This window comes from Esox lucius, chromosome 21 (assembly GCF_011004845.1).
Source record: "Esox lucius isolate fEsoLuc1 chromosome 21, fEsoLuc1.pri, whole genome shotgun sequence".
Lineage (NCBI taxonomy): Eukaryota > Metazoa > Chordata > Actinopteri > Esociformes > Esocidae > Esox > Esox lucius.
In genome coordinates this window covers 32,051,971-32,067,108 of record NC_047589.1, presented here as the reverse complement: position 1 = coordinate 32,067,108, position 15,138 = coordinate 32,051,971, and the positions used below count along the sequence as shown (strand labels likewise).

Sequence of the window (15,138 nt, the reverse complement as noted above, 5' to 3'; positions counted from 1 at the left end):
CACCCATTCCTCCCCTTTTCTCTCTCCTCCCTGTCTCTCTCCTCACCCTTGGCTGAAGGAGAAGTACAGGAGGCAGGAGGTGATGGTCGGAGGAGGGTATAGAGGGAGGAGGGCAGAGTGGGAGAAGGAGAAAAGGGAGAAGGAGGAGGGCACAGCAGGAGGAGAGAGCTGTCTCCAGTGGCGTTGTTAGGCCTGGACTTCCAGTACTTGGTCGTGTTTGTATATACACAGACATGACTAGAAAATGTTGTTCAAATACACTGCTCAAAAAAATTAAGGGAAAACGTAATCATCACAGTGTAACCCCAAGTTAATTAAACTTCAGGGATATCAATCTGTCCAGTTAGGGAGCCTAAGCGATTGTGAATCAGTGTCACCTGTTTTGGTGCAAATGAAAGTGACAACAGGTGCACTGGAGAGGCAACAGCAAGACAACCCCCAAAAAGGGAATGGTTTTGCAGGTGGTGCCCACAGACAATTGCTCTCCTTATCCTTCCTTACTGATTCTTCTCTATTTCAGCGTTTTGCTAGTGTGCTGGAAAGGTGCAGTGGTCTCTTATTTGTTTCCAGAGCTGTATTTCCTTTGTGTGATTTAAGTGTTCCCTTAATTTCTTTGAGCAGTGTAGTTTCTTTTTAGTAACAAAAACGTGTTCATAGAACTGCAATGGGCTGTCACATGATTAAAACAATATTTTCACAATATGCAAAATTATAAACATTTTACTTTGTTCCGATATCTCTGCATATAACTATATCATGTTTACATGATAAACATACTTGAATTTAAAAAGGAAGCACCAGAATAACTGATTCAATATATGGTACCAATTAACATGTTGCACCTCTACTTTGCTACCTTGGACATGAGTGAGGAATAACCACAGATGAAAACAGCAGGGGAGTTAAAGATATGAAGCCACAGCAGCCAGGGAAAAGTGAAGACAAATGGTGATTTAGGTGACACAGACAGAGGCAAAGACATCACAGATAGTAAAATATAATAGAGCCACCAGGAAAGCAACAGTCAACTAAGAGTAAAATACATTGGATATACCAGGATAGACACAAGACAGAAAACAAATAGTTAAATAGAACAGAGACACCAAGGAAGCAACAAAGACAGACAACAAATAGTAAAATATAATGGAAACACCAGAAAAGACACAAGGACATAACAAATGGTAAAATATAATGGAGATAACAGAAAGACACAAAGTCAGACAATAAATTGTATAAAATTATAGAGACACCAGGAAAGACACAAAAACAGTATGGAGAACAATGTCTTAACAAAAAAGAGAAGATTCAAGAATTGTTACTGAAATTAAAGTGTTATACCAAATAATGTAATTTGTCAGTAATACATTTAGCTGTTTGGGAAAAAAATGCTGGGGAGGGTTGTCTGGGTCTGGGCTAAGCCCCCAATCTCTGCAAAACCTAAAAACGCCTCTGGCTGTCTCTATGTAAGTTGATGATCAAGTTATTCTCTTTTAGTTCTACCAGGACTTTAAGTTCTACCAGGACTCATCTGAGGCAGCATGCCTCACCTGATAAATGCACCAAAACAGCAGAAATCATATAGAAGTGGTCAGTTGGACTGAGGTGGAAATTAAATATGCTGTGAGAAGTGAATCCAAGCACTATAAAACCATGAAAGGCGAGAATTTTATAACCTTAACATAGGTGTTTAAAACATAAAAGTTAGACTTGATATGATTAGATATTCCAAAGTTAGACTAGATATGCCAAATATATATGTGTTTAAATGTTCGTTTTTGTACAGAGAAATTAACAAAACTTAAATAACTCACCAAAATGGAGGCCAGTATTGGAGTCTTAATGATCCACCAGAACATGTCAGTATTTTCAATAATATCCCAGCATCTGGTGAAGTAGAATAGGTCACATATTTGCACATGTTACACTATAAACAATTTAATACATAACACACAACCATTTACATAGAAATACATTTTATATATAATTTTATACACAGCTCTGGAAAAGATTAAGAGACAACTGCACCTTTTTCTTTCCTTTCCAAAAAAGTTGAAAAGGCAAGTTGTGAGTGAGGAACAGAAGCATTTAATTTGCAGTGGTCTCTTAAATTTAACCCTTCTGTTCCTCACTCAAAACTTTCCTTTTGGACTTTTTTGGAAAGGAAAGAAAAATGTCAGCACTGGTAAGAACCCAAACGCAGACCGGACGAGTGAGGTGCAACGATGCATATTTATAGATAGAAGGGAAGGCTGGGGGAGTAGTGGGAAAGGCTGGGGGAGTAGTGGGGAAGACTGGGGGAGTAGTGGGGTTGGCTCAGGGAGTAGTGGGGTTGGCTGGGAGAGTAGTGGGGTTGGCTCGGGTAGTAGTGGGGTTGGCTCGGGTAGTAGTGGGGTTGGCTCGGGTAGTAGTTGGGTTGGCTCGGGTAGTAGTGGGGTTGGCTCGGGTAGTAGTGGGGTTGGCTCGGGTAGTAGTGGGGTTGGCTCGGGTAGTAGTGGGGTTGGCTGGGGGTGTAGTGGGGTTGGCTGGGGGAGTAGTGGGGTTGGCTGGGGGAGTAGTGGGGTTGGTTAGAGGACAGGAGCAGGTGCAGAGTAGTCGTGGGCAGGCAGGGGTTCGGTCCACAAGCTGGTGGTGGTTGTTCTGGTGGAATCCTGTGGTCGCAGGAAAACAAGGTAAACAACAGACAACACTGACTGGGCGTTAACTGAGCGGAGTTTAGCTGTAGACTGGGTCAAAGGTGACACGTACAACTGTGGATCAGCGATCTGGCAGGGACGGGTCGTCGAGGCTCCTCAGAAATACAGCCGGTGATGAGCCAAGCGGAAACAGGTGAGTGATTGCCGATTGGGGACAGCCAGTGCCGGCTCTACCCCAAGGAGTGACCCACCCCCCTAAGTAGTTGCCCCGACAATTGGGAGAAGCACAACAAGGTACCTCAAAGGAGGGAGGCTGTGACAAAAAAGGTGTGGTGGTCTCTTAATTTTTTTCGGGAGCAGTACATTGTACTGTTCTTACCCCACATCGTTATAGTTGGCCTTGGAAACACTCCAAGCTGTGATGAATATGGTCGGCCCTCCTGCAGACGAGAGAAAAGCACACACAGTCAATGCCTGGACCAGCCAATCAGTACCATCCTCCCACTTTGATCACCAGACTTACCCCAGCCAATCAAAATGTAGCACCAGAAGTATTTCCTTTCTGAGAAGAAGGAAACGGCCAATAGGGTGTGTAGATACAGGCCTTCCACCAGCAGCCAGAAAAAGCTGGCCATAATGCAGTACTGGAAGAAGACCATCACCGCCTTGCAGCCCACCTGAAAACACACACAACCAATCACCACCCTGCAGCTCATAAACAACGAATCACCACCCTGCTGCTCATAAACCACCAATCACCACCCTGCAGCTCATAAACAACGAATCACCACCCTGCTGCTCATAAACAACCAATCACCACCCTGCTGCTCGTAAACAACCAATCTCACACACACACACACACACACATGCCCCTTTAGGCAGATGAGGTAATGTCTATGAGGTGTGAAGAGAAAGGATCATGTTGACCTTGGTTCATTGTCCTAATGGAACTAATGGAAGACACCATATGGAGCTGCTGACCATTCAGACTAACAGGACAATAACTGGACAGACAGCCCCGCATTCCCCATGGGACCCTAATCCCTGCACTGGGGCCCATATTGCCCTGATTAAAAGTAGCACAGTACACTATGTAGGGTGACATTTAGCACTTACACTGGATGTTTAGAAATGAATCACCCCAGAGCTGTTTGAAATACATTTACTAATCAACCCTAGAAACACACTGATACTGCTACTGTCAGTGACAGAGACAGACAGAGAGAGGGGTAGAGGCACACAAAGATGGAGGGAGAAAGGGGGAGAGAGATGGAGGGAGAGAGGGGGGAGAGAGAAGGAGGGAGAGGGGGGAGAGAGAAGGAGGGAGAGAGGGGGGAGAAACAGACAGAGGTGGAGGGAGAGAGTGGAGGGTAAGGGAGGAGCTACAGCAAAAAGATAAAAAGGGAAAATGAAAAGAGAGTGAATATGACCAGGAAACAATCGAGTATAAGGAAACAATAGAGTATGAGGAAACAATAGAATATGAGGAAACAATAGAGTATGAGGAAACAATAGAGTATGAGGAAACAATAGAGTATGAGGTGAATTCTGAGGGGGACAGAAGGGAGAAAGAAAGGGAGATAAGGGGTTCAAGGTCACCAGGAACAGGCATGTGTGAAAAGTATAAGAGATACTGTAGATTGAGGAGAGAGGAGAAAAAGAAACAGAACAGAGGGAGGAAGAAGAGGGAGGGAGAAGAGGGAGGAAGAAGAGGGAGGGAGAAGAGGGAGGAAGAAGAGGGAGGGAGAAGAGGGAGGGAGAAGAGGGAGGGAGAAGAGGGAGGGAGAAGAGGGAGGAAGAAGAGGGAGGGAGAAGAGGGAGGAAGAAGAGGGAGGGAGAAGAGGGAGGATACTGGGGGAGAAATGAGGGTGACAGTGTGGTCAACAGACATTGGAGTTGTAGACTCTTGTGATGCAATAAGTGTACTATATAAATACCACGCCAGCTGCCTCAACTCTCATTAATCATAGATGAGACTGAACGCTTCTTATTAAATATTAACAGATTTGTAATGTCTGATCCCCAGCATGAGACCATCTGCCTGTCCTTTAGATGTTAAACACATCTCAAACCAGGCAATGATAAAGTCCTTGAGATGTTAAACACATCTCAAACCGGCCAACGATAAAGTACTTAAGATACTGAAAACATACCCAACCTGCTGTCATGAAGTCCTTTAGATACTAAACCCACTTCAAACCAGCTGTGACGAAACTGATTAGATACTAAACCCACCTCAAACCAGCTGTGATCACATCCTTTAGATACTAAATCCACCTCAAACAGGCGGTGATGAAGTCTTATAGATACTAGACATCACATCTCAAACCAAAAGTGAAAAAGTATTTTAGATACTGATCACATCTCAAACCAGAACTGAAGAAGTCTTTTAGATACTGATCACATCTCAAACCAGAACTGAAGAAGTCTTTTAGATACTGATCACATCTCAAACCAGAACTGAAGAAGTCTTTTAGATACTGATCATATCTCAAACCAGAACTGAAGAAGTCTTTTAGATACTGATCATATCTCAAACCAGAACTGAAGAAGTCTTTTAGATACTGATCACATCTCAAACTAACCACTGATTAAGTTCTTTAAATACTTAACACATTAAAAGTCCCCAATTGTACATACAATATCTCTGTGCTGAAGATAGAAAAGTCCAGTTTTTTGGCAGTTACCATTACACTCTAAAGAATGTGCTATTACAGTTTTTTACAATCGCTATGACAGTTTTTTCAATACATTTAACAAGTTTCCTAAACTCTTAACACGGCTAGCACAACATCCATCTTTGTAGGCTATACAATTAACACATTTCTTGTTGCTTTGAGACAAAATGCATACAGTTAACACAAATTTAAAATGCTTGAACTTCTTTTACACACAAGCTCAACCAAGACCAAAACAATGTAATTTTACAGTCAAATTTACAAATGCTTTCACACTGTATGTCAGAACAGATAACACCATGTTCTAAACCTAACCTTACAGGCTAAAGTCAAGGTAAACAGCTGTGTATATTGTGAATTGAAACACAAATATATTCCCTGTATCTTATTCCATTGCTAATGAGAAACAGCTTATTGAAGTTATGCAAATATATAAATCACAGCTGATTCCCATCTAGGAAGCACACTCAGGTGTTGAGGTTCTTTTACAGTTTTTTACAATTGCTATGACAGTTTTTTCAATACATTTCACACGTTTCCTAAACTCTTAACACGGCTAGCACAACATCCATCTTTGTAGGCTATACAATTAACACATTTCTTGTTGCTTTGACACAAAATGCATACAGTTAACACAAATTTAAAATGCTTGAACTTCTTTTACACACAAGCTCAACCAAGACCAAAACAATGTAATTTTACAGTCAAATTTACAAATGCTTTCACACTGTATGTCAGAACAGATAACACCATGTTCTAAACCTAACCTTACAGGCTAAAGTCAAGGTAAACAGCTGTTTATATTGTGAATTGAAACACAAATATATTCCCTGTATCTTATTCCATTGCTAATGAGAAACAGCTTATTGAAGTTATGAAAATATATAAATCACAGCTGATTCCCATCTAGGAAGCACACTCAGGTGTTGAGGTTCTTTCAATCGCATGATCATATGTTCTAAAAGAGTACTCTTTGGGCTGATATTGTGTGGAAAAGGAACAATATGGAGCAACACAAAGAAAGAAAGAAAGAAAAAAATGCCTGCATGACAGAGAGGAAGATGAGTACCAGGACAAGGGAGAGGAGTGGGACAAGGACAAGGACAAGGGAGAGGAGTGGGACAAGGACAAGGGAGAGGAGTGGGACAAGGACAAGGACAAGGGAGAGGAGTGGGACAAGGACAAGGGAGAGGAGTGGGGCAAGGACAAGGACAAGGGAGAGGAGTGGGACAAGGACAAGGACAAGGGAGAGGAGTGGGACAAGGACAAGGGAGAGGAGTGGGCAAGGACAAGGACAAGGGAGAGGAGTGGGGCAAGGACAAGGACAAGGGAGAGGAGTGGGACAAGGACAAGGGAGAGGAGTGGGACAAGGACAAGGGAGAGGAGTGGGACAAGGACAAGGGAGAGGAGTGGGACAAGGACAAGGGAGAGGAGTGAGGCAAGGACAAGGGAGAGGAGTGGGGCAAGGTAGAGGATGAGAACATGTGGCCAAATGCAGAAGACCTGGCAGATTAGAAGATTACTTTGTTTTTGTTATTATTATTCCAGTGCTTTTTCTGTTTGTATATCTTGCAGCAATGTCTTTTTACAAATAAAGTCTTTACTGCAGCAATTCTGTCTCTGTCTTTTTTTTTTCATAAACTGTACATTCTATAAAGCTACTCTAAGATGGTCATTCATTTTTTGTATTGAATTTCTGCAGCAAAAGAAACAAAATGCATGCATTTACTAAACCCAACAAAACAAAAATGTAGAGAGGCATCAAAAGAAACTGCAGTGCAAAACACAATCTATGATCAATACAATATACTGTCTATTGTATAAGGGCAGACCTGATACATAAAATAATGCAGTTTCTGTAATTTCAGCTGATGATAGTGTTTTTTTTGTCATTGTGTTATGATTAAATGTTCCTGTTGGAAGAGAACATGTGTTAGTGTTTTGAATAATTATTTGATTTTGAAACATGTTTGAACTGTTTTGTTAGACATAGTGTATTGTGTTAGTGTATTATTGTATTTTGTAAATTCGTTTTGGAGTTTAGTTTACAATGTGTGATTTTGAGCATGAAATTAACCGTTTTGCCAATTGTGTGTTTTAGGTGTGTTGGCGCGTTAAGAGTTTAGGAAACTTGTTAAATGTATTGAAAAAACTGTCATAGCGATTGTAAAAAACTGTAAGTGACATTTGTGAGTAGCGTAGAAGCTTTATCAGAGGAAAAAGTTCCAGTAAGACAAACTAATCAAACTGAATCTTGTGCAAAACTAAAACTGTGTGAGCTAAAAATTGCTTTTTAAAGAATGTCCACCTGAATGTATCTTAAGGTAGGCATTTCAAATTATCTTCAGTAAAGGGGTTACATTATGATAAAAGCATGAACATAAGAAAATGACCAAATATGGGTCCAGATTTTTTTTTTGAATATCCCTCACCACCTTGATTCTGAATATTTGTTTTTATTTTTATTAATGTTTAATACATAAATTCAGAGGTTTTCAAATACCAATTCCAATAGAACCACCCCCCAATACATTTAATGTAAATGTAAAACATTGTAAAACAATGTTAGATTGGTACAAAAAAAACATTTAAGGACAATACTTGTGAGTATAAAAACAGTTTCTCCTCTCCTTAGATAATAAAACATGTTTAACCAGCTCAGGAATGTCACAGTGCAGGTAAGGCAGGACATGTGGAGCAAAGCCAGAGGGTACAGTATCACACTGCAAACTGAAGGCAAAAGCACAAACACAAAGCTAATGCCAAACAATGACCAACAACCAAAAGAAAAACAGGGCAACATAAATAGGGTCCCCAAATAGAGACACAGCTGTCTCTAACTGGGGAGAGCAGAAAGCAGTACCGCAGACATGCCTAGATGCACCTCTGTGGTCAGGTCCTGACACTGGCCCCAGGCGCATAGAGAGGTCTAGAGGCACCCAGCCAGAACCTGACAAGGAAGTCATTTTGGAAATGTGTTTGAAAACCAATATCACCTTATAATAATTATTTTTGAATAGACTCTGTACACCAGCGTAGTGGCGAACGTCCACTTTTGTGAAAAGGCGATTTTTTATATACTTCCACGTAACGCAGGTTTAAGCGCAATTAATAACATATAGGACCAGATGTTTACTTCCTATGCCAGTTGTTATTTTTCTGTTTCGTTGTGAAATGAGGTTACAGTAGTAAAATAAAAGAGGAGACCTGTTTTGGTGCTTTTTTGAGGCTATGGAATTTTAAAGATATTTGATGATATCATTTGGAATTCAGTAATCAGACAGAATTGGTCAATGGTCAGATATAATTTATGCGGTGCTGCTTGAAATTAAATGAACTCAACAGGGATGGTCACTATATTTGTATAAAATATTAAAATAAACAAATAAAATCCTGATCAGTATGGAAGCATATACAGCTCTGGAAAAAATTAAGAGACCACTGCATCTTTTTCTTTCTGTTCCAAAAAAGTTGAAAAGGAAGGTTTTCAGTGAGGAACAGAAGCCCTGCAGCCCATTATACTGCATTGCACCCATACATTTATGATTGTAGCCAATCTATTTCCGGTTACAGTTTTTTACAATCGCTATGACAGTTTTTTCAATACATTTAACAAGTTTCCTAAACTCTTAACGCACCAACACACCTAAAACACACAATTGGCAAAACGGTTAATTTCATGCTCAAAATCACACATTGTAAACTAAACTCCAAAACTAATTTACAAAATACAATAATACACTAACACAATACACTATGTCTAACAAAACAGTTCAAACATGTTTCAAAATCAAATAATTATTCAAAACACTAACACATGTTCTCTTCCAACAGGAACATTTAGTCAATCATAACACAATGACAAAAAAAACACTATCATCAGCTGAAATTACAGAAACTGCATTATTTTATGTATCAGGTCTGCCCTTATACAATAGACAGTATATTGTATTGATCATAGATTGTGTTTTGCACTGCAGTTTCTTTTGATGCCTCTCTACATTTTTGTTTTGTTGGGTTTAGTAAATGCATGCATTTTGTTTCTTTTGCTGCAGAAATTCAATACAAAAAATGAATGACCATCTTAGAGTAGCTTTATAGAATGTACAGTTTATGAAAAAAAAAAGACAGAGACAGAATTGCTGCAGTAAAGACTTTATTTGTAAAAGGACATTGCTGCAAGATATACAAACAGAAAAAGCACTGGAAAAATAATAACAAAAACAAAGTAATCTTCTAATCTGCCCGGTCTTCTGCATTTGGCCACATGTTCTCATCCTCTACCTTGCCCCACTCCTCTCCCTTGTCCTTGCCCCACTCCTCTCCCTTGTCCTTGCCCCACTTCTCTCCCTTGTCCTTGCCCCACTCCTCTCCCTTGTCCTTGTCCCACTCCTCTCCCTTGTCCTTGTCCTTGTCCCACTCCTCTCCCTTGTCCTTGTCCTTGTCCCACTCCTCTCCCTTGTCCTTGTCCCACTCCTCTCCCTTGTCCTTGTCCTTGTCCCACTCCTCTCCCTTGTCCTTGTCCTTGTCCCACTCCTCTCCCTTGTCCTTGTCCTTGTCCCACTCCTCTCCCTTGTCCTTGTCCTTGTCCCACTCCTCTCCCTTGTCCTTGTCCTTGTCCCACTCCTCTCCCTTGTCCTGGTACTCGTCTTCCTCTCCGTCGTGCAGGCATTTTTTTTTTTTTTTTTTTCTTTCTTTCTTTCTTTCTTTCTTTCTTTCTTTCTTTGTGTTGCTCCATATTGTTCCTTTTCCACACAATATCAGCCCAAAGAGTACTCTTTTAGAACATATGATCATGCGATTGAAAGAACCTCAACACCTGAGTGTGCTTCCTAGATGGGAATCAGCTGTGATTTATATATTTGCATAACTTCAATAAGCTGTTTCTCATTAGCAATGGAATAAGATACAGGGAATATATTTGTGTTTCAATTCACAATATACACAGCTGTTTACCTTGACTTTAGCCTGTAAGGTTAGGTTTAGAACATGGTGTTATCTGTTCTGACATACAGTGTGAAAGCATTTGTAAATTTGACTGTAAAATTACATTGTTTTGGTCTTGGTTGAGCTTGTGTGTAAAAGAAGTTCAAACATTTTAAATTTGTGTTAACTGTATGCATTTTGTGTCAAAGCAACAAGAAATGTGTTAAATGTATAGCCTACAAAGATGGATGTTGTGCTAGCCGTGTTAAGAGTTTAGGAAACTTGTTAAATGTATTGAAAAAACTGTCATAGCGATTGTAAAAAACTGTAAACACGTTTGGATAGTGATCATATTAAATACATGTTTAGTTAGTGATCATATTAAATACATGTTTAGATAGTGATCATATTAAATACATGTTTAGATAGTGATCATATTAAACATGTTTGGATAGTGATTATATTAAATACATGTTTAGAGAGTGATCATATTAAATACATGTTTAGATAGTGATCATATTAAATACATGTTATTTAGAGATTATAAACCTGGTAGTACACTTACTGATCCTGGGCAGTGGTCCACCTCTTCTACTTCATACAGAACCACATCCTTCATAAACACAGCGACGGCCTTCAGGATAAAAGATACAAACAGGTGCATATGGATGTAGTTCCTGGTGCAGTGGAGCTTCCTACAGAAGGCACACACACCAAAACATGTTACAAGACACACACACCAAAACACGTTACAAGACACACACACCAAAACACGTTACAAGCAGTGCACTTAGAAAGCTGTATTTGGAGTTAACAGTAAAATAACGACAGCTAATTGCTGAAGGAATTAAGTATCTTAGTATTTGATTAGAATCCCCATTACTTTACGTGAATACCACATATAAATGTAGTTATTAGCACACACTCCTATCCAAAGCCAATGTACAACAGATTTAGGTTACATTCTTAAAGAATCAGTGTGAACACAAGTATTAATACATTGGTCTATTTATTCATAGGTCCAAAGATTCATTGGTTGTAGGCATGACTCTACTTCATACAAAATATATAAGACCTGACTGGTTGACAGGGAAAACACACTGCCACACAGGTGGCACAGCTCTTTCATTGCATCAAGCTGACGACTACAGTCTAGGACTAGGTTCAAGCCCTGACAAAGACAGAGGCCAAATTAGTCAGTAATCATTTTAATGCTAAAATGTGCTGACTGCCAACACTGCCTTAGTGTGCTGTATATAGTATAACTGGACTAGAAAGGTAGTTTCAGTGGCAAATACTGAACGCATTTCATAAAACACAGTTGGGGTGTGGATTAGTTCCTAGCACAGAAACTTCCTGTAGAAGCTTATTTAATGTAACACCAAATGGCTGAAGGTAAAGCTGCCCTATTCTGCTTTTTGTGGTTCAAACACAGTTAATCAACTGTAGCAATAAGTAGCCTTCAGCCGCTAACAATCAATTACCAAGCTGCCTTCCAAAATGTAGCACCCTATTCCCTGTTTAGTGCTCTACACTGGTCAGTGGTGGTATAAATAGCACCCTATTCCCTGTTTAGTGCACTACACTGGTCAGTGGGGGTATAAATAGCAACCTATTCCCTGTTTAGTGCTCTACACTAGTCAGTGGTGATATAAATAGCACCCTATTCCTGGTTTAGTCCTCTACACTGGACAGTGGTGTTATAAATAGCACCCTATTCCCTGTTAAGTGCTCTACACTGGTCAGTGGTGGCATAAATAGCACCCTATTCCCTGTTTAGTGCACTACACTGGTCAGTGGTGGTATAAATAGCACCCTATTCCCTGTTTAGTGCACTACACTGGTCAGTGGTGGTATAAATAGCACACTATACCCGGTTTAGTGCACTACACTGGTCAGTGGTGGTATAAATAGCACACTATACCCGGTTTAGTGCACTACACTGGTTAGTGGTGGTATAAATAGCACACTATTCCCGGTTTAGTGCTCTACACTGGACAGTGGTGGTATAAATAGCACACTATTCCCGGTTTAGTGCACTACACTGGACAGTGGTGGTATAAATAGCACACTATTCCCGGTTTAGTGCACTACACTGGTCAGTGGTGGTATAAATAGCACACTATTCCCGGTTTAGTGCACTACACTGGTCAGTGGTGGTATAAATAGCACACTATTCCCGGTTTAGTGCACTACACTGGTCAGTGGGGGTATAAATAGCACACTATTCCCGGTTTAGTGCACTACACTGGTCAGTGCGGGTATAAATAGGGACCATGGAGCTATTTGGAATGCAGGCTTGTTTTTTCCCAGACTCTAATTAAATGGATCAGGACTGTTTTAGCTCTCCAAGATGGGAGCTTGGAGAAGGAGAGGAGAAGGAGAAGGGGAGGAGCGAGGAGAAGGAGAGGAGCGAGGAGAAGGAGAGGAGCGAGGAGAGGAGGGTAGCTAGCTCGCTGACCTATGATGACACAGAGCATGTCTGTCTCTGCTAGAGTATGATGACACCGAGCATGTCTGTCTCTGCTGTAGTGTGATGACTCAGAGCATGTCTGTCTCTGATGGAGTATGATGACACAGAGCATGTCTGTCTCTGCTGGAGTATGATGACTCAGAGAATGTCTGTCTCTGCTGGAGTATGATGACTCAGAGCATGTCTGTATCTGCTGGAGTATGATGACTCAGAGCATGTCTGTCTCTGCTGGAGTATAATGACTCAGAGCATGTCTCTATCTGCTGGAGTATGATGACACAGAGCATGTCTGTATCTGCTGGAGTATGATGACTCAGAGCATGTCTGTCTCTGCTGGAGTATAATGACTCAGAGCATGTCTCTATCTGCTGGAGTATGATGACACAGAGCATGTTTGTATCTGCTAGAGTACTCCAGGCTGTCAGGTAGACAGTATTGAAAAACTAGTCTGTCAACTTCATGCCTCTACATCATCATACAAGACGTCAAATAGCAGTGCAAAAAGTGCCAAAAGCAGGTACAACACTTATAGGAGAAATAATGTATATGGAACAGACAACACCTATAGAGCAAACAACATCTACAGAACAGACAAAACCTAAAGAACAAACAAGATTGATAGAACAGACAACACCTACAGAACAGACAACATCTACAGAACAGACAAAACCTATAGAACAGACAACACCTACAGAACAGACAACACCTACAGAACAGACAACATCTACAGAACAGACAACATCTATAGAACAAACAAAGCCTATAGAACAGACAACATCTACAGAACAGACAACATCTACAGAACAAAAAAAGCCTATAGAACAGACAACACCTACAGAACAGACAACACCTATAGAACAGACAACACCTACAGAACAGACAACATCTACAGAACAGACAACATCTACAGAACAGACAACACTTACAGATTAGATAACGACTATAGAACAGACAACATCTATAGAACAGATAACAACTATAGAACAGACAAACACCTATAGAACAAACAAGATCTAGACAACAAACAACATTTATAGAAAAGACAACATCTATAGAGCAGACAACATCTACAGAACAGACAACACCTACAGAACAGACAACACCTACAGAACAGACAACACCTACAGAACAGACAACACCTACAGAACAGACAACATCTACAGAACAGATAACAACTATAGAACAGATAACAACTATAGAACAGACAACATCTATAGAACAGACAACATCTATAGAACAGACAACATCTATACAACAGACAACATTTACAGAACAGACAACATCTACAGAACAGACAACATATATAAAACAGACAACATATATAAAACAGACAACATATATAAAACAGACAACACCTACAGAACAGACAACATCTAACAACAGACAAAATCTAACAACAGACAAAATCTATAGAACAGATAACAACTATAGAAGAGACAACATCTATAGAACAGAAACTATAGAACAGACAACATTTATAGAACAGACAACACCCACAGAACAGACAACATCTACAGAACAGACAACATCTAACAACAGACAACATCTATAGAACAGATAACAACTATAGAACAGACAACATCTATAGAACAGATAGCAACTATAGAACAGACAACATTTATAGAACAGACATCATCTATACAAAAGACAACATTTATAGAACAGACATCTATACAAAAGACAACATTTACAGAACAGACAACATCTATTGAACAGACAACATTTATAAAACAGACAACATCTACAGAACAGACAACACCTACAGAAAAGACAACATCTATACAACAGACAACATTTACGGAACAGACAACATCTATAGAACACACAACATATATAAAACAGACAACATCTACAGAACAGACAACACCTACAGAACAGACAACATCTATAGAACAGATAATGACTATAGAACAGATAATGAGTATAGAACAGACAACATCTATAGAACAGATTATAACTATAGAACAGACAACATATTTAAACAGACAACATCTACAGAACAGACAACACCTACAGAACAGACAACATCTATAGAACAGATAATGACTATAGAACAGATAATGACTATGGAACAGATAATGACTATAGAACAGACAACATATTTAAACAGACAACAGACAACACCTACAGAACAGACAACATCTATAGAACAGATAATGACTATAGAACAGATAATGACTATAGAACAGATAATGACTATAGAACAGACAACATCTATAGAACAGATAATAACTATAGAACAGACAACATATATAAAACAGACAACATCTACAGAACAGACAACACCTACAGAACACACAACATCTATAGAACAGATAATGACTATAGAACAGATAATGACTATAGAACAGATAATGACTATAGAACAGATAATAACTATAGAACAGACAATAACTATAGAACAGACAACATATATAAAACAGACAAC

General features: G+C 39.8%; 1 protein-coding gene across 3 annotated transcripts in view; it reads right to left on the bottom strand.

The window, feature by feature from the left end:
• vipr1b (vasoactive intestinal peptide receptor 1b) overlaps positions 1-15,138 on the bottom strand; it is an 88,769-nt gene that overhangs the window by 14,762 nt on the left and 58,869 nt on the right. For all 3 annotated transcript variants that reach the window (XM_029116438.2, XM_010902359.4, XM_029116437.2), the window contains 4 exons: positions 10,803-10,932; positions 3,157-3,310; positions 3,013-3,073; positions 1,812-1,884 (listed from right to left, as the gene is read on the bottom strand). In XM_029116438.2, the coding sequence (XP_028972271.1) occupies positions 1,812-1,884; positions 3,013-3,073; positions 3,157-3,310; positions 10,803-10,932 (418 nt within the window). The remainder of the gene's footprint in view (positions 1-1,811; positions 1,885-3,012; positions 3,074-3,156; positions 3,311-10,802; positions 10,933-15,138) is intronic.